The 27,971-nt window shown below is 37.6% G+C and overlaps 1 protein-coding gene across 1 annotated transcript in view; it reads right to left on the bottom strand.

Moving 5' to 3' along the window:
• The window catches only part of LOC131068394 (serine/threonine-protein kinase GRIK1), a 119,013-nt gene that overhangs the window by 54,595 nt on the left and 36,447 nt on the right, over window positions 1-27,971 (bottom strand). The window contains exons 2-5 of the mRNA XM_058003576.2: window positions 12,472-12,546; window positions 12,329-12,373; window positions 6,551-6,625; window positions 6,365-6,452 (exon numbers count right to left, since the gene is read on the bottom strand). Of these exons, the coding sequence (XP_057859559.1) occupies window positions 6,365-6,452; window positions 6,551-6,625; window positions 12,329-12,373; window positions 12,472-12,546 (283 nt within the window). The remainder of the gene's footprint in view (window positions 1-6,364; window positions 6,453-6,550; window positions 6,626-12,328; window positions 12,374-12,471; window positions 12,547-27,971) is intronic.

Here is a 27,971-nt window from a genome sequence, read left to right as displayed (position 1 = left end):
CAAGAGGCCATAGGTTTGCAACCAGCAGGGAAGAAGAGCATCAAGGAGACCACAAATCACATTGGGGAGGCCATAGGCTTGCATTGAGAGCATCAAGGAGTCCATAGAAAAAATCTCTAAATTTCAAGGGTTTTTTTATTTTGCCGAGTCATAGCCGAGGCACGAGTAGAGTCGGCCTTGCCGAGTCCGTGCCGAGTCCAAGTAGAGTCGGCCTTGCCAAGTCCGAGTATGGGAACTTTGTTTCTAATCTTAATACTGATAAACAATCTAAAATGTCACAAAGTTTGTAAGCTGTAAAATCCAAAGATTTATTGTAGCTTAAAAACAACTTATTTGCAAATATCATTATTGTACATTTCAAAACTCTTATTAACTCTCTAACAAATTGCTTGTACTGTCCACCACTGTACATCATCTATTTTGAAAGGCTGGCAAAACAATTTTCTGGTAATTCAAACAAGACAAACCATTGAAAAAGGAAGCAACTGTGTCACAAATATGTTAGTGTAGGTTTTTTATATTTATTTTTCCTACACAGTATTAAGCATACTTAGGTTAATAAAGGACATGGTTTATTTGAGGACACGTCGCATAGTCCTACATTTACATGTGTCATTCATACCCACATTTGGGTGGTTGAATGTCACACCCTCTTTTGGACTTATTTGCCACCTCCCCATAACCATTTGTTTGTCACTACCTGAGTTGGTTTGCCACATGTTTGGCATTTTCCAAGTAGGCACAACTTCCACCTAATTTGGTTATTTGAGAGTTATTATCCTCTTGGAATTGTGTGCCCACATTTTGCTATATAATCAGCACTCACCTCTCCCTTATGAGCTAATTCAGAGCTAACTCATATGAGTTCATATCAGCACTATCAGTACAAGGGAGTGCTGATCCATATTGTATCATTTGGAGTGTGATAATATCATTATTCTGTTATTGCACCATATTCCAGCATTTCATCCTCTTTGTTGCTCTCGTGTAGAAGGTTGATCTTGGTTTTGCAGGTAATCCTAGGAGATTGAGTCCATCAGGGACTCTGACATGGTATCAGAGCTTCCAGATCTGCAAGCCCCTTCTCGAATTTGGGAGAAATTCAGCAGTGAGATTTTGCTGGGTGCATTTTCAGTCAAAAAGGACATCACAATCGAGTCTAAAAGGTTGAACAGATGAATTTTGATATAGAATACTCTATATCTAGGTGAAAATCAAATTTGAGGCAAAAATTACCCCCCTCTACATGTAGTATAGTACGGATTTTTTTAAAAAAATATATATCTATGTATTTTTCCTGCTTCAAAAATTGTTATTCAAAATTGCAGGTTTTTTCATTAAACTTTTACTTATTTTATAAAAGTTTATTTACTGTATTTTCAATAAAAAGTCAAAGGCACTGCCTCATATGCTTATACGTACCTTGTACTTTCCTTATATAATAGCTGCAACTTTTTCAAAAATGCAGCCCATTAATAATCTGCCTCCCTTAGCTCCTTACATTTTTGGGAGTTTATTTTAAAAAAATTAAATAACTTTTTCTTCAAAAGGTCCCACCTTGGCTCTTGACCCATTAGTTTTTTTCTTATAAAATTCAAAGTGCTGTTGTGGACTGGCATTCCGTACCTTGGCCCTACGTCTATTTTCCTCGACTCTCGTGTTGTTCTGTGGCCCTTCTCAGTTAAGTGGTGGTTTTGGAAAGCAATTAATTTTGGCAATTTATGTATATTTGGCTACAACTACAATTAGTTGGAGATATTTTTTGAATTTGGTAGAGTTGCAGTTCAACCAGATTTGGAGGTATTCTTAATTTAGCAGCTGTTAGCTAAACTTGGCTGAGGTTGATTTTTCAATTTACCCCCTTACCATTGGAGTTTTGGTTTTTGCACCTCAACTTCGAAGTGCCATATCTTGAGCATACGGTGGAGTTTTTCAGTGCAATTTTTTTTTATTTGGGGCAGAATTTCGCAGGCTCTGCAGTGGTGAAATCAGTTTTTTCTCGAGTGATCCAGATTTTCCAGAAAATCAAGTTTTTAATCAGATATGAAGGACAATCCTCGTTTTTTTAACTTCAAACGGACATAACTTTCACATATGACCTCGGATCGAGGTGATTCTTGTTTTGAAAGTTAATATTTTTCCGAGCACTATCCATTGGTGCTATTTTGAGGTTGTAATTCTGAAATTTTATTGTATCTTCAGTATTTGGGTCCACATTTGGACATTGTAAAACTTTGGAAAACACTCCAGAATTGTAAACGCACTAATTTATAAAGTGCCATAATCATATTTTTCTGGGGGGGATCATTGATTTAGTGAATTTGGGGGGATGATCTTGTGGTGATTTGGTTTCTCGTGTTTTGTGTTAGTATAATGGGGAAAACTCAAATTGAACTCCTAACTCCATATAATTATGAAACATGGAAAAAATCAGTATGGAATTATCTAAGGGAAAAAGGTTGCACTGGCTATGTCAAAGAATCTATTCCTGCACCTACTGATGCTAATGCTCTTCAAGCATGGGAGATCAATCGTGAGAGAGCTCTTGGTTATATTTGTTCACTAGTCTCTTTTGATTTACAATTTCATCTTGAATCATGCAAGACACCAAAGGAGGCTTGGGATACACTTGAAAATTTGTATGGTAAAACTGACAAGATTAGGGGTTATCAGATTGATAATGATCTGATGAATCTTGATCCAAAAAGTTTCAACAACATCCAAGACTATATCTCCAAGATAAAGCAACTAAGAACACAGTTAAAAAATTGCAAGATTACTAAGGAGGATTTACAATTGATTCTCAATGTGTTATCCAAGCTTGGTCCAGAGTATTCTGTGTTTGTTTTTGGCTTTCATACCAACAGGGTTTCTATGGGAACTGCATATGTACAACCCACTTTTGATGCATTTTCAGATCTTCTAATCCAAGAAGAAGCGAAGCTAATTCAAATGGGAATCATCAAAACTTCCAAGTCACAAGCTTTGATTGCTAGTGAACCTAAGGTACAGAAAGAATCAGGGAATCCTGATCAAAAACAAAAAAAGAAAAAGAACAAGCCACAGAAAGAATCTGAGTCCTCTTCCTCAAAAAATGAATCTTCTAAAAAGGAGAAGCCCACTTGTGCATATTGCAAGAAATCTGGGCATGATGAACATCAATGTTATTTAAAACAAATTGATGAGTTGAAGAATATTTTGGCAAAGAATAAAATCAATTTACCTTCAAGTATGTCAAAGGATTCCTCATCTTCATCTAATTCTAAGTCAGAGAAACAAAAAGGGAAAGCACTTGTTGCAATCACAAATTCTAAGTCAGGGAGATGGATCCTTGATTCTGGAGCTTCACATCATATGGCTTCATCACAGGATATGTTCTCTTCATTTGAAACCTGTTCATCACCAAACATTCTGATGGCTAACAACACATATATGCGTGTTTGTGGGAAAGGATCTATTGACATAGACGAAGGATCATTCAATGATGTCCTTTGTGTGCCCTCATTGTCAACAAATATCCTTTCTATCTATCAGATCACACATGGTGGGGAAGGGAAAAGTGTTGAGTTCACTCCAGATTCTGTAATTATTCGGGATTTGCATAGCAGAGATATTGTTGCAGTTGGGGAGGTAGATCATCAATCTCGAGTATACACCTTCTCACATTTTTCCTCTGTTGTTCCTTCGACTGATGTACACACTCAGGCATCTAGTGTGGACACTTTTGGGGAGATTCAGTATGGTCAAGTGAATCTTGGTATCCTTTCAACTGAGGTTCAAGAGACATGTACTTCATCTCCTACATCGATTGTTGTTTCTGATGATACTAGTACTGCTACATCCATGGGTTCCATTAATTCAGTGCAACAAGACATTCATTGTCTTCCAAACACAGTTACTTGGGATGAGTACTTGACAAACATTGCAGGTTTGTTTCGTGAGTCCTATCTTGTAGACTTGGAGGACACTATCAAGTACATACATCTTCTCTTTGCTGAAGTTACTTTGTCTTCTTCAAGTGTTGAGGGGGAACCTTCTTACCCTCTTGTTCATTACCCACGTGATCATTCCTCATAGTTTGACATGACTGTGGCCACTATTGAGCAACATTCGGAGGAGGCACCTTTGTCTTCAGAGAAGACACCTTTGTCTCTGGATTTTATTCTACATACATCTCTACTAGGTTTTGGATTGTCATCTTCATTAGTGTGGCCTAGAACACCTGAATTGGATGTGACAACCTTCAGCATCAACATGGAGACACATGAGCAGTATTCAGAGAATTCATACACTTTACACTTTCTTCCTTCATCTTCCTTTCAGGAATGGGAAGACAGTCTTCATGCACCTTTGGTTTTGTTTCTTCCTAAGGGGAGGAATGTTGTTTGACAATCATGGTCCATCTTCTACATCCAGTTTTGGGCATCAACCTTTGGTACAATTTACTACTTCAAGGAAGGCTACATTGTCTTTCTTATCCTTTCTATTTCAGAGGGGATTTCTTCCTTGCATGGGATTCTTTCTTGTGTTGGGAAATTTGTTTTCTTTTCTCTCTTGGGGAGGAGTTTTGTCCCACTGGGTTTTCTCCTTTACTTCGTTTGTGAGAGATTGTTTTGTACATGGGTACCTAACATGGCCTTGTAGCCGGGACCCATATTAGCATCTTTGCATTGTTGCATCTTTTCACCCACCTAAGCTATGCTTAAGGGGGGGTGTTAGTGTAGGTTTTTTATATTTATTTTTCCTACACATTATTAAGCATACTTAGGTTAATAAAGGACATGGTTTATTTGAGGACACGTGGCATAGTCCTACATTTACGTGTCATTCATACCCACATTTGGGTGGTTGAATGTCACACCCTCTTTTGGACTTATTTGCCACCTCCCCATAACCATTTGTTTGTCCCTACCTGAGTTGGTTTGCCACATGTTTGGCATTTTCCAAGTAGGCACAACTTCCACCTAATTTGGTTATTTGGGAGTTATTATTCCTCTTGGAATTGTGTGCCCACATTTTGCTATATAATCAGCACTCACCTCTCCCTTATGAGCTAATTCAGAGCTAACTCATATGAGTTCATATCAGCGCTATCAGTACAAGGGAGTGCTGATCTATATTGTATCATTTGGAGTGTGATAATATCATTATTCTGTTATTGCACCATATTCCAGCATTTCATCCTCTTTGTTGCTCTCGTGTAGAAGGTTGATCTTGGTTTTGCAGGTAATCCTAGGAGATTGAGTCCATCAGGGACTCTGACAAAATATAACAATTTTGTCTATTGGACTGTAGTGAATGGCATGGAATGCTTACCATGAGAAGCCTCAATTCTGAATGTGGGAACTTTGTACTCTCCTTGACCCTAGCTGACCTGGTAATTAATAAAATAGGATAACATAGGTAGCATGTCCCAAATAAATTGATGGAATATATATCCCACCTAGCTATCCTCTAACCCATAGGAATAATGCGTCATTCTAAGTGCAACTCCTCAAGATGTATATTCAACAAGTTCAATCAAAAAATTATGCTTCTTTTTTTGAACCAAACTTAAAGTCATAACATTGTCTTGTGGTATCATATAATGGAGAAAGAGGATTGTATCACCCAATACCAAATTAATCACTAGAGAATGCCATTGTTTGAAGAGCTAGCTCAGGAACAACCAGCTTTTGGCATAACACACAGAAATCCTATTAAACAATCTATTTCAACAATCCTCAATGCATTTGTACTAGAGATCATAAGGATAAATCTCTAGAGCTGTAGCAGAATTGGCTGCTCATTATTTTGTTGTTTGAAATTTTTATGAGCTGACTAGTTATATGTGGAAATTGTTTTCTTTAAATATAACGCCCTTAATCTTTTTATGGGAATAAAAATTCATTCACATGAGAGAAACTTTCTAATCATAGACTTTGCACACACCGCATGCCACACCTAACTAAAATTAGTAGCAGGTAAGTGCATCATGTGGTGGATAACTTGTAGTCATATGTCACAGTTTGACCACAATATAATCAAACAAATAAAATATTGACTGGAATATGTTACTTAAAATTTTGAACTTGTAGAATACAGCCATATGGACAGATAACTTTTGCATTCAAAATAGACATAGCACAGTTTAATTTCTATTTCTTCTATACACATTTTTATAAACTTAAATTTAAAATCACTAATTCTATAAAAGTACAGGTTCTCTATCTTCTCTGTTGGATATTAGGGCATGCAACTCTGTCCTGGTCAGTGTTTAGAACTGATAGTAAAAGTTTACCTATAAGACCTACACCTTAAACACTGATAAATGCATCCTTAAGCCAACTAAAACAAAAGCATGAGAAATGAATAAGCTACATACCCATGCAAAGTTGATCAGTATTTGGATCATCAATCACCTCAACTAGATTCACAATATTGGGGTGCTCAACTGTTTTCATGATTTCAACCTAGAGATAATAAAAAGAAATGTTAGAAGAAAAATAAACCTACTCTATACCCTACTCAAGGATAATATATTATAATAAAAAAGCTTTATAGTTCTGACCTCCCTTAGGACATCTGTCAAGGCAGTTTCTGTAGGTGCCACGCGCACTTTGGAAAGTCGATACTTGTGAAGGACCTGCAATATGGATCCAGAATGAAACAACCTGTGTCTTGTGAAACTTCTATTTGAGGAAGTGGATGTTTGGTTTGCAGAAGTCATAAGTCCAGTTAGAAGACTAATAGCAAGGTCTCTTATTTTTAGATTGTAACATTGATCTCAAGTTTTCTAAGTTGCAACCAATATCTTTCCTATGAGGATTTAATATCTTCAAGAGAAATAGAAATTATTTTATTTGTGGTCTACTCATGAAAATGAAATATGTAATGTTACCAATCAAAAAAAAATTATGTAATGTCCCTTTTTGTAAATGCCCTTGTTTTTGCCCAAATATATATGTAAGTCTGCTGCCCAGTTTAATTTATTGTTGGCTGCAAGTATATTCCTTGATCAAGTGCCTTTTTATCTTTTCTATTCTTTGATGCTGTTTTAAGTATTTATTTCTGTATTGTTTGCTGCTTATTGGATGGAGTGCAGACTGTATTTAATGAGTTCTGCTCCTAATTCTGTTCTGAATTGGAATAATATTCCATATCTCCACAAATGAAATGCACTCCTTATACCTACAAATGAGATAGAGTCATGCCTCTCCATTTTGCAAGGGACAACTCTCTTCATGAGGGGCTGCTTGGGAATGCTTAACTAATCTCAGTTGGCTCCCTATTAATTAAGTAGATGAAACTAATCCTTTTTATCTTGATTGGCTTTAACACAACAAGATTTTGATTTGTTTTTAAATGCCAATCAGGCGACCCTCATTTAAATCTATCTGTTAAAGCTGCAATCTGCCTTGGGTCGGCCCTATTATGTGGCATTATATATTTTATTTATATTTTGTTTTATTCATTCTACATTGTCTTCTCCTCCTTAGGGTCGGCCCATGCATTCATTTATTCATCTATATTTGATTATATAAAGCAGCAACTAGGGTTTTAGGACAGGACATGACAGTCCGCCCATCCCAACATTGTTTGTCCTCAAGCAATTTTAAACTGGAATGATTATGTCGATGTCTTAATAGGAAGATGAAAATTGATCACATAATTCACTTCTACTGCACTACTCCGAATAATTTGAACAGCTTAACCAAGGTATCGTAAGTTTTGCAATGTTTGTAATTTTAATGACCTTAAATGCAATGTTCTTTTCTAACTAAATTCATATCTCTTTGGTTAACTCTAGTTATTCTCATATCCTAGATCAACCAAAAATAGAAATCTCATGATGATAGGAATACATTTACAATGATCATAGATATTTGTGGAGTAGACATTCCAAACAGGGAGCATACACATAAAAACACGAAGCATGCACATGGAGATATGTAAACACAGAGCATACACACAAAGGCACATATTCATAGATCTCTTCTCATTGACTAGAATGCTTCCATAGATTTACCCTAGTACTCCAACACATTAGAATTTGGAATCAACTTTTTTATGCAAGGAAACAACAATTCCAACAATAACATGCTTAATTTATCATTGATGATTTAAGAAATAATGAGATTTAGTGAATAAGCAGATTATGATAAACATTATGACTAGCTAATTATCCTATAACCAATCATGGCTTATTTTGGTACGAAACTCAAAAGGGCGTCAGTAAACTGCCCAACCCAACTAAGCCCGAGAGCATGCAACATCCAAGTCATGGCAATTTGCCACACATCCCACAAGCGGCAAGAACGTCCAACTATGACCAATTCCATCCCTTGGGGTAATTTGACTTGCTTCTTATCCCACAAGCGCCAAGAACATCCAACTATGACCAATTCCATCCCTTGGGGTAATCTGACTTGCTTCTTATCCCACAAGCGGCAAGAATGTCCAACTATGAACAGTTCCATCCCTTGGGATAATTTGACTTGCTTCTTATCCCACAAGCAACAGGAACGTCCAACTATGACCAATTCCATCCCTTGGGGTAATGTGACTTGCTTCTTATCCCACAAGTGTCAAGAACAACCATGACAAATTCCATCCCTTGGGGCAATCTAACTTGCTTGTCTTCTTATCCCACAAGCGACAAGAATGTCCAATTATGACCAGTTCCATCCCTTGGGGTAATCTAACTTGCTTCTTATCCCAAAAGCGGCAAGAACGTCCAACTATGACCAATTCCATCCCTTGGGTTAATCTAAATTACTTCTTATCCCACAAGCGGAAAGAACGCCCAAGTATGACCAATTCCATCCCTTGGGGTAATGTAACTTGCTCCTTATCCCACAAGCGACAAGAACGTCCAACTATGACCAATTCCATCCCTTGGGGTAGAAGTTTCAATTTGACATGTTACAATTTTTAATGTGGAGATTGGCTAGATAATTTGTTTCTAGATCTTGAGGATGCAGGGGTGTTGTAACCACTAGATTTGTTCCTCCACAAAGCTCCATTTGTTCCCTTCTTCCTTTGATTAAATGATTTTAAGATCTCCTTCATCGAGCCTTATTTTCTTGTTCAGGTTTTCTTCTCCCTCTTTTCCTCTTTCTCAATTGGGTATTGCTTCTATATTATGGGCTTGGCTTCTTCTCCCACCTGTATGCCCTATTTCCAATTTTTCTTTAAATTTGAAACACAAGTTTTTCTTTTCGAGATCTTTTAGATTACAAATGTGTCCACATCTCCCTTCATCTATGCATTTGTAGGACACTTTTTTCTCTCTACCTTTGTCTTGCTCACAAATTTGTCCAAGCTTCCATTTTCCTTTGCATTGGAAGCATAAGTTCTTGCTTCTTAAGTCATCATGATCATATCTAGAGATAAAGGTTCTCTTATGCCCTTCGTTATCATAGAAGGTTTGGTCTTATGAAATTGTGTGTTTAGAGTATCCCTTTTCCCTTGTTTGGGCAGCATCAAGTTGTGTGGCTTTTAGGATTACCTCTTGGAGTGTGGTTGGGCCGAAGGTGCTTACAAGGCCACGGATTGTACTTGATAACCCTTCTATAACCATAATTGCTAGTCTTTGGAACTCTATCACATAATCTTAAAGGGTTCCTTCCTTTAAAGTACCTTCAGGGAGGTTTTTGGTCAAACCTCTCAATGAGCTTTTTCTTGAAGGTGTCACAGGTCTTTATGCTTCAATGGTTTTGGGTGATTAAGAAGGCATGGTCCGACCAATCATGAGCAACCCCTTCTAGATGCAATATGGCAAATGTAATGGAATCTTCCTCTAACATGGGGCTAAGGGTCAAGTAACTTTCTAGTTTTTGGATCCATGCATGGGTCATGATTTTTCCCAACCTATAAAAGTTTGGGATGGTCAATTTTCCTACTCTATGTTGTGAATCTTGATAAGTTTGAATCCTCTCCTTTCTATGATTCCTTCTTGCCTCAGCCTCATAATACACCATGAATAAAATGCTCCTCTTGACTTCAGGGTCAAGCCTTGCATATGCTTAGGCAAGTTTATTTAAATCATGATTGGGTATATTAATCACCCCTTCCCGTGACGACCCTACTTAAAAAGGGAGATCAAGTTGGGGTTGACCCTAGTGTAGTTCTATTGTCACTTTCGGGTTGGCTAGGGGTGACATTTTTCCCATTTTCGAGGTTGGATCCAAGAGTACTTATGGTGGTGTTTATGTTTTGTAGGGCATGGGCTGTTTGCTCCATGAAGGCCCTAAATTCATGTTCCATTTGTTCACTCCTTGTGTGGCCTTGGTTGTGGTAATTGCTTGTGGCAATTTTCTTCTTTTCCCTCTCTAGAGCTCTCAAAGCCCTTTGACTAAGTTGCATCAATTTCTTTTTGTCCCTCAGGTTGGCAGAATCATGCTCTGATACCACTTGTAATGTCCCTTTTTGTAAATGCCCTAGTTTTGCCCAAATATATATGTAAGTCTGCTGCCCAGTTTAATTCATTGTAGGCTGCAAGCATATTCCTTGATTGAATACCTTTTTATCTTCTATTCTTTGATGCTGTTTTAAGTTTTTATTTCTGTATTGTTCGCTGCTTATTGGATTGAGTGCAGACTGTATTTAATGAGTTCTGCTCCTAATTCTGTTCTGAATTGGAATAAAATTCCATTATCTCCCCAAATGAATTGCACTCCTTATATCTATGAATGAGAGGGAGTCATACCTCTCCATTTTGCAAGGGACACACTCTTCATAAGGTGCCGCTTAGGAATGCTTCACTAATCTTAGTCGGCTCCCTGTAAAATAAGTCATTGAAACTAATCCTTTTATCTTGGTCGGCTTTAACACAACAAGATTTTAATTTGTTTTTAAATGCCAAACAGGTCAGCCCTCATGTACATCTATTTGTTAAAGCTGTGATTTGCCTTGGGTTGGCCCTATTATGTGCCTATATATGTTTTATTTATATTTTGTTTTATTCGTTCTATATTGTCTTCTCCTCCTTAGGGTCAACCCATGCATTCATTTATTCGTCTATATTCAATTATATAAAGCAGCAACTAGGGGTTTTGAATGCTGCAATTAGGGTTTTAGGACGGGACATGACAAAATAGCATAAATAACTGTGCAGCCTCGATTGTCTTGCTGTCAATCAGTATCTTTATTGTGAATGTATGCATAAATTGTGTTTTCCAAACCATTTGACAAAAGCTTGAATGCGATAGTAATATTTTCATTCTTTAGGAGGATTGTTGACCATGTTGAAGATCCAATAAGGGCATACCATATGAGAAACTAAATTTTATAAGCATGGTGAAGTGGTTTCCTTAAAAGCAGGGGATGAGTAAGCAATATAAGACTATGAAATTGAGGTTCCAATACAAGCAAAGAGGAGCTCAATGTAAAGGAAGCAAATTATAACCAATTTCTCTGAAGTAGCACAGCCAAGCCCTAGGTGACTCCAATGGTAATTCATTAATTAATATGATTCTCGCTTTAGCCTTTAGCATTATTTTAAGTTGACAGCTTTGGATCTCTGGTTTTTACCTGTGGCACTCACTACCATACCAACCAACCTTCTTAATGCAAAAAAGATTTGTAGTCGGTTTAACTTAAATTGACCCAAAAAACCCTACAAATTTTGAAACTTGCGGTTGATCTATATCAATTCCTTTTGCATGCAAAACAAAAGATATTGCTTAGTGTTAATTAAAAAGGTAGAATTCTGTGTAAAACTTAATTACTTTATTATAAAATGGAAAAAGGCTTTCCTTAAATAGCATAAACAAGTAGGACACAGGAAATAAGGTGGATACCAGTAGTTTCCAAATATTCAAACAATCATCAAAAGTGTATGCTAACACATGAATCCAAGATGACCACAATGCGAGAAAGAGTTATCATTATATGCTGCCCATGAGGAATGAATAAGTAAAGCTGGAGATTCAATAATCATCAAAATTAGAAGTGAAGATTCCAAAAAAGAATGTAAAGCAAAATTGGAGGCATACACAAAGTATGCAGGTTACAAATAGATGGTTCCACAAAGCATGCAAAGCACAAATCCAAACATAAGAAAAACACGTGGAAGACTCCCCATATAAGGAAAACGACAAATAAGAACCTCTACACAAATTAAGTAAACATGATAAATTTTATATTGTCTACTTATGAAACCCCTGTGTAAATATTATCGCCAGCATTTTGTTTCTACTGCTCTCATTGGAGGTCAATAATTTTGATTTCTATTCCATTAAAAAATAAAACAAAAAACAGCATATCCCAAGTGTAGTCATCAGCTGCAGAATCACAATAAACCTCTAGAAGGAAAAAGTACAGAAATGTAGTCCCAACTTAGTACCTTGAGAGCATACAGCTTTCCATCTTTTGTGTTTCGATAAAGTACCTTATAGCATGCATAAACAATAGGTATTGTCAATATCATACTCTTGCTCAAAAAGTAGGAAAAAGGCTTATTGTACAAAGAAAGAAGTTTGCACCAACCACTTTGCCATAGCTGCCCGTTCCAATCTTGCACTCTCGAACATATTCATTGATCATTTTGTTTCCATTTGAATCCTACACACACTCAGTGGATCACATTATGCTTCAATACTGAGATTTCAGAAAATCAACAGTTTTCCTATCATGCAATGAGAAATGCTACTAATCAACAATACCATAAAGATGTATCTCATAAGATATGTATGACAAAATTAAAGGAAGCATGGTACAATAACAGACAAGTCCTTCAAGGAAAATTGGTAAATAAGTGGAGACATAAACTTTTGACACAGCCAAGATGGTGAAATAAATGCAAAAATTTGTAACATCTCATAGTTTTGTATTTGTGGACCCAGATCTTTAACTAAATATGTTTTCAACAAAACTGAGTAAAGAAATCCAACAGTAAAGCTGCAATGGGTAAAAGTAGAAAGTAATAATCACACCAATGAAGGCCCTATCACAAGCAACTATTTCAAACTCCTATTGAGAAGTTTTGGGAAAAAAGAGTAATATACAAATTAATTTCTAACTTCCAAGAATCATTAACATGAATTTTCTTATGCAAGGGCCCATTAAGAGTCACTTTCTACCCTGTCCAACAAAATCTGTCTGACCTTGAAGCTTAAATATAAACTAGAATTTCCAGCTGCAATTACAATCTTTAACTGTGAATTTAATAGATCTAATAATAATATAATATTGAGATGCGAGACAGTCTAGTTTAGGAAGTTCAGTTAAAAACTGCCTAAACTAACAACCAAACACTTATTAATGCAAACATTAGCAAAAGCAGAAGCAACCGGCAATTAACAAAATTTATTTTTCCTCTGTAGCTCTTTACAACATGCATTAGAAAACCAAAGTGCTTCAGTGGCTACAAGATATTTTTTGTAGCTTGCATCTCTCATATACAACCTGATTTTGGCACAAACCAATTGTCTTTCACTCATCTGATTTTCTGTATATTTGCATAAAACCCTAGTTTCTGCACCTACGCTAGTTACTGCACATACCCTGTTTTCTGCATCTCCTATTCTATGAGTTCTTCTGTGTTTTTTTACGATATTTTTTATTCTTTTTCCAGCATTTTCTGTTCAAAACTACTTCATTTTCCTCCTATTCAGCTTGCATCATTTTTTCTATTTTTCTTTCAAGAACTAACTCTTCCTCGAAACCCTTCACCTTCCTACGTAAGTTCTATCGAGAGCCCTTTGTAAAATCCCCTTTCAAAATTTCACCTCTTTTTTGAATGGTTTGCAGGTGTATATTAAAGTTTATGGTATGTTTATGTGATAGTAAGTTTCAATTAATGTTCACGCTCATGCTACAATATGCCGTGGAATTACAGAATGATTAAAACTAATTTCAATTATAAAATTAGAAGATAATCTTCTTTGAATTCCATTTAATACTTGAGAAATACATAGATTAAGTTATTATTTCTGACAAGGAGCGGATGGCTCTATCGGGGCTTACGTTTGCTAGGGTTTGCAGAGGTGAACTTGGGCGACGTGCAGATGGTGAAGCTCTCTACTACAGTGAGGGAAAGGATTGGGGATACAAACGTTCCCCTTGGTCCAAACCAATCAAGCGTTTTCGCCAACATGGATGTCTCGGGAGAACGGCACTAGGGCGGAGAAATGCTTTCAGCAACGGCATCAACAAAATCGTTGGTCAAGGCGTGGGGGTAAGGGAGGTTGGTGAAAGCTACAGAGGGGGGTTTTGGTGAACGACAAGCATAAGGAAAAACACAAGGATCACTTTCAGGGTATTCCGGCAACAGAAAAACTGACAGTACATCTAGGGGTGGAGATAGCTAACGAAATAAAAGAAAATGAGAAACATTTCTCTAAGTTGGGCTTGATCGGGAGATTCAAAGGTTTTGTCCAAGTTTGTGTGATCTTCACAAATGGATCATAACTTTCTGGAAACCCATTCTTGAGGGAGATGTCTATATTTTTCCAGGGGCACGGGGTCATTTCATGGTTGTTTTTTATTATGAATAAGACCCGAAGAAGGCCCTCTGTGAGTAACAATGGAGTTGGGAGGATAAATATTTATTGCTCCTGAAACCATGGTACCCGACCTTCAATCCCACCACGAAATCCTTCGACAAAGTCCCAATGTCGGTAAGACTTCCATACCTTCCTTTGCAAATCTGGTTTGAGTCATGTTTTGAGGCTATTGGAGACTCATTGGGCAAATTCTTGGGAGTAGATGAGTGCTCCCAAGGGTTTCAACACACAACATTTGCCCATATCCTGGTAGAGATGGATCTAAAAAAGGGCTTTCGAGCTGATTTATTTTTTTAATCTAGAGAAGGAAATTGGCTGCAATCAGTGGATTATGAGGGCATCCCCTTTCAATGTCGTCGTCGTTTCCAGATGAGCCACATAGCTACAAACTGTGAATAGAAGAAATCAAAACAGCAAGGTTCATGGTGGAAAGATGTCTTTGATACCCATTATGTGGTTGAAAACAACAATCAAAACGATCTCCCACAAGCCTCTAGGTGGATAGTGTTGACCGGAATTGGCGCTAGAGGGAGGGCCACTTATTAGAACCTTGCAACAAGCTGAGTCTATGCGCCCTTTTAAACGCTATATTTGGGATATGCAAGATCCCCGTTAAACCAAAAAAAATCAGAAAACTAGAAAATCCCAAAAACAATGAAAAATCTGGAAAAAAATACCAAAAAAAAAATTATGAGTCAAGATGTGGGAACAGCCACTTCATGAAGATTGTCCTCAGACTGATATATCTTTGTTTCATGAGAGATTGAGTGCACAGCTATATCCTAAGAGGTTATCCGAGTTTGCATCCACAAGGCATTGCAGGATTCACAAAACAGCAGAGCATGATGAGCCAAACTGCTTGACCTTTCTGTCAAGAGTCGAGCTAATGTTGCAAGGAAAGATATTTTTCTGGGATATCCAAGCCTGAAGTGTTCATACAACCAGAAAATTTTAGTCTTCCATTAGGCATTGATGAGTTTACACAATTTAAGGGTCTGATTGAGAACCAGTTTGATCTCAATGAAGAGATAAGCTTGGAAGACATGTTGTCTCCTTGGTGGTGCAGAATTCATCATGCTCCTCATTTTGAATTCACCTGCTCATTGCATAAAGAGGAAGTCAATCAAGTCAGATCTCAATATGGACTACCAAAATCATCAGAGGAATGCATAGTGAATAAAGTGTGGAGTGCATACCTTGCTTCTGATGAATACAAAAGAATGCAAAATTGTTGCAGCGCCACACTTTCTAAGAATGAAAAGGAGTTGTCAGTCGCTGTCTCGGATGAACCCACTAATCAAATTTTGGCAATGAATGACTTTGTTGTCCCTATGCTTGAGGAGGAAAGTGCTGAAGATGAAGATCAAGTGAGCCTTGTAGAGCAGCCTAAAGTAGGAGGACAGTTCGTGGAGGCCTCACCAATGGAGGATACACTTCGGGAGCTAGTTGAGGATGTTTTTGAAGACCAATCAATCGAAGAGTCCTTGCAGTTTGAAGATATGCTGACAAAGATGCATAAGGTTGCATGGTTTATGCAACCTGAGGATGATGCATTCCACAATCCTGAGTTCAAGTTTGAGACTGCTTTTCAACCTGTGCTACATGCTGAACAATTTGATGCTGATTTGCACACGCTGGACGCAAGCGGAATGTTGCACCACCAGTTGCGACCTCCTGAAGCTGCTGAACAACTCCCGCCACACGACACGCTGCACGAGTCAAAAACATGCCAGGTTGTTTCTTTCCTTTCTGCAATTAATTTTGAATATTATCATTTTGATTTTGAAAGTTTTGGGAAAGCAACCTGTATTTGGATTGACCATGGACCCAACGTACTACCCCAATTGTTAATATTGCCCGATATCCTGGTTAAACCCGAAAGTGGCCTACTGAAAATTTTGCTTTCAAAATACAAAGACAAACCAGCTAGACTTGGGACTATGCCCGTGTAGCGTCCTAAAATTGCACCCCTTGCAATTTTTTATCACATTTGGGTCTTCGCCTTAGTGTTTGCACCCCTTGGCCTGATCAAAGACCTGATTATGCTCATACATGTCATAAACACCATCTAGCTCAAAGATGCACCTCATTGCTAACTTGATCCTGTCCCAAAATAGGGCAGGACCAAGGAGTGGCGCCTTGGTCCTCCCCAATGGGGACCTATTTTGGACCCCCTAGCCTATCTCAAATCTGAGCAGGAAAAACACCTCCATGTCGGCTCATGTCGGAAAATTGATTCATTTTCCCTTCAAGCAAGTATATAAGGGGATTTCCCCTCTCATTTGATGGATGGATTACATTCATGGGCAAGCATTGAGCATTCAAGCATTCTAGAGCAATTGAGCATTTTTAGTCTTCCTTCAAGCTTTGGAGCAGCAATTGAGTCAAGATTTCAAGCATTGAAGAGGAAATCATCATTCTAATTCATTTAGTCCTGATTCCATGTGGAGGCAAGCAAAACTTCACAAGGAGGTATAAGCATTTCATTTTCAGTCAATTCAACATCCCCTCAAAGAGGAGGATTTCTACTTTCGTCATTTCAATTACATTATTTCAACCACTTGGTTAATTCCAAAACCGGGGTTGCCTAAAGCCAAACCCCTATCCCCAATACATTTCTCTTTCCTTCTGTGTGCAAAAAACGAGTGCGCAGCTGTCACTCTCAGGATAAGCTTCATCCACAGAGACGGAAAAACCCTTTTCGGCGATCAGAAATTTCGGAGGACCAAGAGGAGGGCACCCGGGTCCCTGCTACTTTTGGCAGTTTTCGCAGAGTAGTTTCGAATCATCTCGTACTTCTCAGATCCAGGTGCACGACAAAATCCCAAATTTACAACTCGCTATTTTCTCAAATTTGTCTTCATTTCCAGCACTTAGTCTTAATTCAATTAATCAACTTACAAAAAGGGGGTCAAACACATTCAATTTCAATCAATCTACTTAGTGTTCAGTCATGATCATTCCCCCCCCCCCCTCTTTTGAATGTAAAGGCATCTCCCCATTCAAGCGAAACTAGGTGATCTGGTGATTTCTCCTTCTATGTTGCAAATTGTGAAGTCACCTAATTTTCCCCTTTACATTCTGGTGAACCCAACATGTCTTATCCTCACTTTTGATTTTCATTTTCAGATTTGATTCATATGCAATTTACAATTCAAATTTTCAATTACAAGTTTAATTTTCTTGCAATTTAGAGGTTAAATTCACAAAAACCCTAATTTCTAGATTCAAAATTGAGCTTGTGATTTGTCTAAATTCGATTACTTGTTTCAGATCTGAGAACACTTCAATTTTACAATTCAAATTTTCATTTACATGTTCAATTTTCAACAAAATTTTTAAAATTAAGTGGTTAAATCAAAAAACCCTAGTTTTTTATTTTAAAATCGAACTTGTGGATTGTGTCTATCTTGAATTAATTTTTAGATTTGAGTTCTTGCTTCAATTTCAAAATTCACATTAACACTTTACAACATTCAAATTTTCAAATTTAAATTTTTAAAATTAAGCGGTTTATGCAAAAAAACCCTAATTTTTAAATTTAAATTAATCTTGTGCAATTTCCAATTTTCCTTTAAGCATTTAATCAATTTGATTGAATCTAAAGCTCATAAAAGTTGGCCCTTAACCTTAAGTGTCCTCTTTTTTTTGTTTCATTCTTTCAATTAATCATCTTATTGAACATCCTAAGTGTGTCCTATTTCGACCTTCAAGGCCTTATCTCGCATATCTAGACATCTCCAATTTCTATATCCTTTTGAAATTCGCACTAAAATCACAATATCTTGCTTCCATGGAAAATTGTTAAAAAGTTGGTCGAACCAGGAGGGGGCTACCTGGTCCCAACTTTTTCTCCTCAAATTTCGAAAGACTGTTTTGACTGTATTTTGTTGTTCAATTCCAAAGATTTGTGAAATTTTATTGATTTTAGGTTGCCCTAAGGTTGAAAGCAAATCTGAATTTCAACATTTTAATTTTCAATTTAAATTTTAAAATTAAGTGGTTAATTACATACACCCTAATTTTTATAACTAAATTGATTTCTTCAATATTTCAAGATTTCAAAATTTTAAATTTTAAAATTAAGAGGTTAGTTTTGGACAACCCTAATTTTAAATTTAAATCTTCCCTCCTTTCAATTTTCAATTTTACAATTAAGAGGTTATTTTCATTAGGCCCTAATTTTAAAATTCAGTCACCTTTGGATAATTCTCAATTTCCTAGGAGACTGCAATATCGCTCTTTATTTATTTCAATCAATTTGTTCATCTAATTGGGTAATCATTTTTCCTACAATTTTGCATTATTCAATTATTTTTGCAACTTAGATTCCAAAATTCAAATTTCACAATACAAAATTCAAATTTCCAAGTTCCCTCCTTTAGTGCATGAGTTTTACTACTGTTAGTCCTACCTATAACATCCCCGTAAGAAGAAGTTGTAGAATCAAGGCTGCCCAAGGTTTAATTGTTGGTGTTGGAAATAAGCCACACGCAGACCGACGATGGACTGGTCCAAGAGAGGCCAGTAGCTCAATGGTAGAGCACTCCAGCAGTGTATGGAAGGTCCTAGGTTCGAGTCCTAGCTGGTCCATGTCTCAACATGGTATCAAAGCCAAGTCTAGGCTAGGAGCCCCAAGCACAGGAGAGGTGTGGCTTAGGGAGGGGTGTTGGTGTTGGAAATAAGCCACACCCGGATCGACGATGGATTGGTCCAAGAGGGTCCAATAGCTCAAGGGTAGAGCACTCCAGCAGCGTATTAAAGGTCCTAGGTTCGAGTCCTAGCTAATCCATGTCTCAACATTAATTGCCGAGGAGATGGAGCCTAATTTGGCTAGCTTTTTCAATGAAGATATTGGTAGTTCTTTCAATCCTACAGATATCCTCGTTTATCCTCTTGATAATTCTCATGATGAGGAGGAATCGCTAACTAGGGTATCCGTTGACCAAGTGGCGAAGATGGACAATCAATTTGACAATCTCCAACAATGGATGAGTCATGAATACCCGGAATGTGAGGCTCTCTCATTGATTTAAGGATTAAAACGAATGATTCAAAGTGATAAACATGGTGTTGATATCTTGTGTGGTATTGCTTATATTGTAAATTTTAATATTATGCCCATGAACAGTTGTGTCGAAGCCCTACATTTTACACAACCTCTTAGTCGAGTTAATCATTCCATTCCTTTGACAACTCTTATGACTAGTGTTCCCACCTTCACATCAAACATCATGGCTACCTCTACACAAAATGTCATACCTACAAGTGTTAGTCATGGGGGCAATACCTCTTCTTTCATTCCTCCTACCATGAGTGTTCCCCTTGTTACCAAATCACCCTCACCACCTATAAATGTTAGTCAAGGGGGCAACTCCTTCCGTCACAATTCTTTCATTCCTCCTATGAGTCTTCCATTTGTTACCCAATCTTCTCCAATACCTACCTACCATAGTGTCCCACCTCCTTATTCTCTTCCTTCATTCAACAATGTCACTCCTCCTCAATCCAACATGTCTAATTTCAATCTTTATATCGAAGCTACCATCAATAGTTTAGCTCAAACAGTGTCCTCCTTACAACAACAAAGAGCTTCTATGAATCAATCTAAGTATAATGTGCCCACATTTGATATAGAGAGCCCATTATCCAATGACATTGTTAGAGTTGTCCCTCCCAAACATGTAGAAATCCCTCAATTGGAACTTTATAATGGAAAAGGTGATCCCTTAACTCATGTTAAACCATTCCAAACTTTGTGTAGTGACTTTGCTCGTGACCAAAGATTGTTACCAAAATTGTTTACTAGAACATTAAGAGATAAAGCTTTGCAATGGTATTGTTCGTTGTCTCCTTATTCTATTACTTATTTTCAACGATTGGCTAATGCTTTTATTCAACAATTTCACAATAACATTGATCCTAAAATTGCTTTGACTAATATGATGCATTGTAAACAAGGTGTCAAATAAAAAGTGACTGATTTGATGCATTGTAAACAAGGTGTCAAATAAAAAGTGACTGATTTTATTGGTAGATATAAGCATTTGTATTCTCAGATTTCTTTTCCTGTGCTTGATCAAGATAATCAAGGAATTTTTATTGCCAATTTGCAAAAAGAATTAAGGGATAAACTTCTCTTAACTGAGTTTACTTCCTTTCCGCAGTTTTGCGTGTTACTTCACAATTATCAACTGACTGCGAGTCAATTGGAGCAATCTCCTTCCATGGCTCTGAGTGATAAGGGTGATAATACTCAACAACCATTTGCGAAGTTTAAACCAAACAAAGGATTCATCAAATTCAATGACAACAACAACAACATTCAAGTAGCAGCCACTATAGATGTGCCTCCTTTGTTTAAATACTTTAAAAGAGAAAAAGAATTTACTCCTTTGAATAAGTCTTTGCATAGCATTATGTCTCAGTTATTACAAAGGAATGTGTTAAAACTTCCCCCAATCAAACCAATTGATCCATTTAAGACAACCTCACCTTACTTTGATGCTAAATCCTTTTGTCAATACCATCGTCAACCAAGTCATGACAATGAAAAGTGTTTTTCGTTGAGAAGTAAGATTCAAGATTTGATTGATAACAATACCATATCTATGGCAGGTGTGAATGATAAAGGAAACAAATTCATAGCTCTTCCTAATCAAAATCTTCAAATTTTCACTGATCCTTTTGTTGAAATGTGGTGACTGATCAGCAAAGTACTGTACACTCAACACGTATCCTCGTCAAGGTCCGGGGCTAGGCTAGGCCCTAGGCAGGGGTTTGGGGGCGGCAGCCCCTGAAAAAAAAAATTTTGCCATTTTTCGTTGACAAAAACCGACATTGTAATAAAACCCTAAAAAGGCCGACTATGTTTGTTGCCTTAAAAACGCATGTTATAAGCGGCTGGTATGTTTAAGGCATTGTAAGGTTGATGTACTATTTTTGCTGGATAATAAGAAAGATTGGACGGCTGTGTATGGTGGACGTAACCCATTCTGGGTGAACCACGTTAAATCTCTGTGTTATCTGTATCTTGTTTTATTTCTTTATCTTTTGTATTTAATTCTGCATATAATTGTTAGTTCATATTTGCTTCGGATCTACTTGAAACCCTAACAATTTGTATCAAAGCGAGGTTTTTTGTAAATTGGCAGGACTTTCAGATTTGAGTGGGAGCAATGGAGGATTCCAAATTCAAGGTCGAAAAGTTTAACGGCCAGAATTATCAGTTATGGAAAATGCAGATGGAGGATTACCTGTATCAAAAGGAATTGTGGTGGCCATTGGAAGGAAAGGCAAAGAAACCGACCACAATATCAGATGAAGAGCGGGACATTTTAGATAGAAAGGCACTGGGATCCATTCGATTGTGCCTTGCGTCGTCTGTAGCGTTCAATATAACAGAAGCAAAAACGACTGTAGATTTGATGGCAACATTGGCTAAGCCGTATGAGAAACCCTCGGCTTTGAATAAGGTATTTCTTATGAAGCGTTTGTTTAATTTGAAAATGAGTGAGGGAAGATCTGTAGCGAAGCACTTAAATGAATTTAATACAATTACCAGTCAATTGTCTTCGGTAAAAATTACCTTTGCAAAAGAGGTTAGGGCTCTCTTGATTTTAAGTTCTTTGCCAGAAAGCTGGAATAGCTTGGTTATGGCTGTAAATGACTCTGTCTCTGGTAAAAATACTTTGGTATTTGATGATATTGTTGGTGTTATCCTAAGCGAGGAAATGCGAAGGAAAAGCACAGGTGAGACTTCAACATCATCGGGTAGTGTTTTGAATGTGGAGAACAGAGAAAGATCAAAGGAAAGAGGAAAAGGCCCTGGGAATGAGAAGTCACGAGGGAAGTCAAAGAAAAGACGCTCTCAATCTAGAGGAAAGAAAGATTGCTGGTACTGCGGAAAGCCTGGTCATCTAAAGAAAAACTGTTGGTCTCGGAAAAACAAAGGAGACAAAAATGAAAATGACAGTAAGGAAGCTAATATTGCAAGTAATACTTTACAAGATGCTTTAATCTTATGTTTGGATAATGTTAATGATTCCTAGGTAATAGATTCTGGGGCTTCATTTCATGCTACACCCCATAAAAAATATTTTCTAGATTATGTTCAAGGTGATTTTGGACAGGTATATTTGGGTGATGATGAGCCCTGTCAAATTGTTGGAAAAGGAAAGATAAAGATCAAGTTGCAGAATGGTAATGACTGGTTTCTACAGGAGGTAAGACATGTTCCTAATTTAAGAAGAAATTTAATTTCTGCAGGGCAACTAGGTAGTGAAGGTTGCATAGTTACCTTCTCAGACAGTATGTGGAAGGTCACTAAAGGATCATTAGTAGTAGCTAAAGGTGCGAAGGTAGGCATATTATATCTGTGTACTGGTAACACTTACTCTACCTTAGCTGCTACAGATAAAGTTACTCCAGGGACAACAACAATAAATGTTGCAAGAACAGATTCAATAATGTGGCACCATAGGCTTGGGCACATGAGTGAGAAAGGGATGAAAATCCTTCACTCCAAAAATCTATTGCCAGAACTAAAGAAGATTGATTTAGAGTTCTGTGAAAACTGTGTTTATGGTAAACAGAAAAGAGTCAGATTTCTCAAGGTTGGGAAAGAGAAGAAGAGTGAGAAGTTAGAGCTTGTACATTCAAATGTATGGGGACCGGCTCAGGTATCATCTCTTGGTGGCTCTTGTTATTATGTTATTTTTATTGATGACTCAACCAGAAAAAAATGGGTATATTTCCTAAAACAAAAATCAGATGTTTTTGAAACTTTTAAGAAATGGAAAGCTTTGGTTGAGAATGAGACAGGAAAAAAGTTGAAGTGTCTCAGATCGGATAATGGAGGTGAGTATTGCAACAAAGTATTTGAAGATTACTGTTCCTTAAATGGGATTCGAAAACAGAAGACAGTTCCAGGAACTCCACAGGAAAATGGTGTGTCAGAGAGAATGAATAGGACTATCATGGAACGTGCGAGAAGCATGAGATTGCATGCTGGATTGCCCTTACATTTTTGGGCAGATGTTGTACATACTGCTATCTATTTGATAAATAGAGGACCTTCAACCCGTTTGGATGGTGGTATTTCAGAGGAGGCATGGACTGGTAAAAAGGTAAATTATTTTTTTCTAAAAACTTTTAGTTGCGAAGCTTTTGTCCATGTTGATAAAGAAAACAGAACCAAGCTTGATGCTAAATCTCATAAATGTACCTTCATTGGATATGGGATAGATGAATATGGCTATCGGTTATGGGATTTTGAAAATAAGAAAATAATTAGAAGTAGAAATGTTATATTCAATGAGAAGGTTATGTATAAAGAACAGATGCTGGAAAAGAAGCATGAACAAGACAAACAAGAATATGTGGTGTTGAATGAGATTCCTGAAAATGAAATGCCACATGTACCTGATGCTCAGCAACAACAGATTGTCCCACAAACTCCTGCAAGTGTTAAACATTCTACGAGGACAAGTAGACCCACTGAAAGATTTTCTCCTTTTTTGTATTATATTTTATTAACGGATTCTGGTGAACCAGAAGAATATGAAGAAGCAATGCAGGTAGATGCCAAACAACAGTGGGAGCTAGGCACGAAAGAGGAGATGGACTCCTTGATGAAAAATAAGACTTGGGACTTAGTCCCTTTACCTGCAGAAAAAAGAGCCTTGCCTAACAAATGGGTTTATCGCCTGAAGGAGGAGGAAGGAGGTCAAAAAAGATATAAGGCCAGACTTGTGGTAAAAGGTTTTGCACAGAAAAAGGGTATAGATTATGATGAAATATTTTCTCCAGTTGTAAAAATGACTTCAATTAGAACTGTACTTAGTCTTGTGGCTGCAAATGATTTACATCTTGAACAATTAGATGTCAAAACAGCTTTTCTCCATGGAGATTTGGAGGAGGAAATTTAAATGTTGCAACCACAAGGATATGAGGTCAAAGGTAAGGAGAACTTGGTGTGCAGATTGAAGAAAAGTCTGTATGGCCTAAAGCAAGCACCTCGACAATGGTATTTAAAATTTGATAGTTTCATGGCTGAACACGGTTATCATAGATGTCATTCTGATCATTGTGTATATTTTAAGAGATTTGATGATGGCAGTCATATTATCCTGTTGCTTTATGTTGATGACATGCTTGTTGCTGGGTCTAACATGCAACATATAAATGATCTTAAACAGAAATTAGCCAAGTCATTTGCTATGAAGGATTTGGGTGCAGCTAAGCAAATTCTCGGTATGAGGATTTTACGGGACAGGAAAAATAGAACCTTGAATTTGTCCCAAAGTGAGTATATAAAGGTGGTGTTGAAAAGATTTAACATGCAGGGTGCAAAAGCAGTTAGTACACCTTTGGCTAGTCATTTCAAATTGACTAAGGAGATGTGCCCAAAGGCACAGGAAGAGGTTAATAAAATGTCTAACATCCCGTATTCATCAGCTGTTGGCAGTCTGATGTATGCAATGGTATGCACAAGGCCAAATATTGCACATGCAGTGGGAGTTGTGAGCAGGTTTATGAGTAATCCGGGTATGGAACATTGGAATGCTGTGAAATGGATTCTTCGGTATTTGAAAGGAACTACTACGAAGGCATTATGTTTCAAAGGATCTAATGCTGCTCTAAGTGGATTTGTTGACTTTGATCTGGCGGGTGATATTGATTCACGGAGGAGTACTACAAGGTATGTTTTTACTATAGGGGGAACTACAGTCGGTTGGATTTCTAGGCTACAAAAGGTTGTTGCACTTTCAACCACTGAAGCTGAGTATGTTGCTGCTACAGAAGCCAGCAAAGAGATGATTTGGTTGCAATGTTTTCTGAAAGAATTGAGTCAGACACAAGAAGATAGCCCATTGTATACTGATAGCCAGAGTGCCATTCATCTTGCGAAGAACTCTGTTTTTCATTCAAGGACAAAGCACATTCAGCTCAGGTACCACTTCATCCGGAATATTTTGGAGGAGGGTCAATTACGGCTTGAGAAGATTCACACAAGTGAGAATCCTGCCGATATGTTCACAAAGGCAGTTCCACAGGAGAAGCTGATTTCTTCATCAGTTTTTGTTGGTCTTCTTGATTGATAAATGTGGAATTTATACCAGTAAAGTCCTAGTGTTTTATCCAGCGGATGTTGCATGTACAGTGGTGTCGTGTAGTATCAGTCTTCAAGTGGGAGATTGTTTGGTGTGGAGCCTGATCAGTCTCCAAGTGGGAGATTGTTGAAATGTGGTGACTGATCAGCAAAGTACTGTACACTCAACACGTATCCTCGTCGGGGTCCGGGGTTGGGTTGGGCCTTGGGCAGGGGTTTGGGGGCGGTAGCCCTTGAGAAAAGTGGGGGTTCGGGGGCGGCAGCCCCCGAGAAAATTTTTTTTGCCATCTTTCATTGATGAAAACCAACATTGTAATAAAACCCTAAAAAGGCCGGCTTTGTTTGTTGCCCTAAAAACGCATGTTATAAGCGGCTGGGATGCTTAAGGCATTGTAAGGTTGATGTACTATTTTTGCTGGATAATAAGAAAGATTGGACAGCTGTGTATGGTGGACGTAACCCATTCTGGGTGAACCACGTTAAATCTCTGTGTTATCTGTGTCTTGTTTTATTTCTTTATCTTTTGTATTTAAATCTGCATATAATTGTTTGTTCATATTTGGTTTGGATCTGCTTGAAACCCTAACACCTTTACCATCCCATTCCACTAATGTGATTGAGACTAACCATCTTGCTTTTTCTCCCAATGATGTTGGCCTTGAATCTAATAATGTGGTGAACCTTGTAGATCAACAAGAAACTCCTAAGGACTTGTGCATCACATTGGATCCTAGTGAGACCATTAAAGCACCTGATGGCCCATCATACATAAGTGCAAAAATCAAAGGTATACCTTCTAGAGGAGTGCTTATTGATCCTGCTTGCATGGTTAATGTGATAACTGAAGAATTTCTTTATACTTTGCAATTGCATCAACTGATATATGATGATACTGATGTAGTTGTTACATTTTTTATGGCTTCTCTTGTCCTGATATTGGTTCTATCACACTTCCTATTGATGTCAACACTAAATGCGTAGATGTTAAATTTGCTATCATTCCTACATCCGATCAATTTTGTGTGAAGTTGGGACATCCTTGGCTCTCTTCCATGAAAGCGATCGCTTCTACTGTTCATAAGTGTTTGAAATTTCCTCATAATGGTAAAATCATAACTATTAATCATAGCATGTATCAACCTGTAGTGAGGCATGGAGACGTTTGTCTTGATTACTTTTGGTCAACACTTAGCCTTCCTCATGATGATCATATGCCTCTTCTTGAGGATAAGGTTATTCTTACTCCTAAGGAAAGAAATAATCTTCTTCCCAAAAAGGAATCTATTCCTTCTCCTATGGATGAGTCCACTCTTCCTCCCAAGGATAGACATGCTCCTCCTCCCAAATGTCAAGCTAAGGGTAGACCTATTCCTCCTCCTCATGATGGACCCGGTCTCCTTCCTACACCTCCCATTCCTCCTTTATATGGTGTGGTTCCTCCTCCTCCATCTTACAAAGAGAAGCGACCGGCCTCTCCTATTGTCCAACCTAAAAGACATCAACCCATTCATCATTCCCTAAAAGAAGTGACGAAACCTATACCTGATGAACCTAAACCTTCAGCCAAAACCAGACGAAACAATTGTGCGAAAAAATGCCGACAGAGACGTCGTGCGAGAGCTCGTGAAGTTGCTTCCCAAACCATTTCTACTACTAAAACACCAACTGTTGACATGATTCCATTTTCTCCTAAACAAGATGTTCAACCTAATTCTCCACGACGCAAAATGCTTAAGACAAATGATGGTTCAAGTTCTATTCCTATTAGAGCTCCTATTTTTATTAATCTTGATGAAAAAATAGGTAAAAATGTTGTTAATGATGAAAATGTTGATCCTAATATTTCTGATGATGAATATGAATATGTTGATGTTGACAATGATTTATCTGCAAAATTTTCAAAAACATTAATCCTAGCTCCTAATAACGAACAAAGTGACTCATCATTAGAGCATGGTCCTTGTTTGGAACTTGTGATAGCTCCATCTACTGTGCTCGATGTGGCTCCTCTTGCGTGTTGTCCACCTTCCCGAAACAATGATCAACAAGATCGGGGGGAGGATGACGTGCTTGATTAGCTTCATTAGCATTGTAGATTTTCTTTCTCTCTCCTCTCTTGCTTGTTTGTGATCCTTCTTCTATTTGTTTCCCTATTCTTTTGTTTGTTGTCCCTAGTGTTGTCTACTTGAGGATGATGCAAAGCGTTGAGATCTCTTTTGGTCTCTTCCATGTTGACTCAAAATACACGTGTTCCCTTCTTCTATGGTGGTTTCCTTTCTTTGGGGGATGAGGACAATTCTATGCACATGTATATACATGATATACATGAGTTAACATAAAAAGCATACTCACTCCAAAGTTAAGCGAAG

This window comes from Cryptomeria japonica, chromosome 5 (assembly GCF_030272615.1).
Source record: "Cryptomeria japonica chromosome 5, Sugi_1.0, whole genome shotgun sequence".
Lineage (NCBI taxonomy): Eukaryota > Viridiplantae > Streptophyta > Pinopsida > Cupressales > Cupressaceae > Cryptomeria > Cryptomeria japonica.
This window is presented reverse-complemented; position numbering and strand designations above follow the sequence as displayed.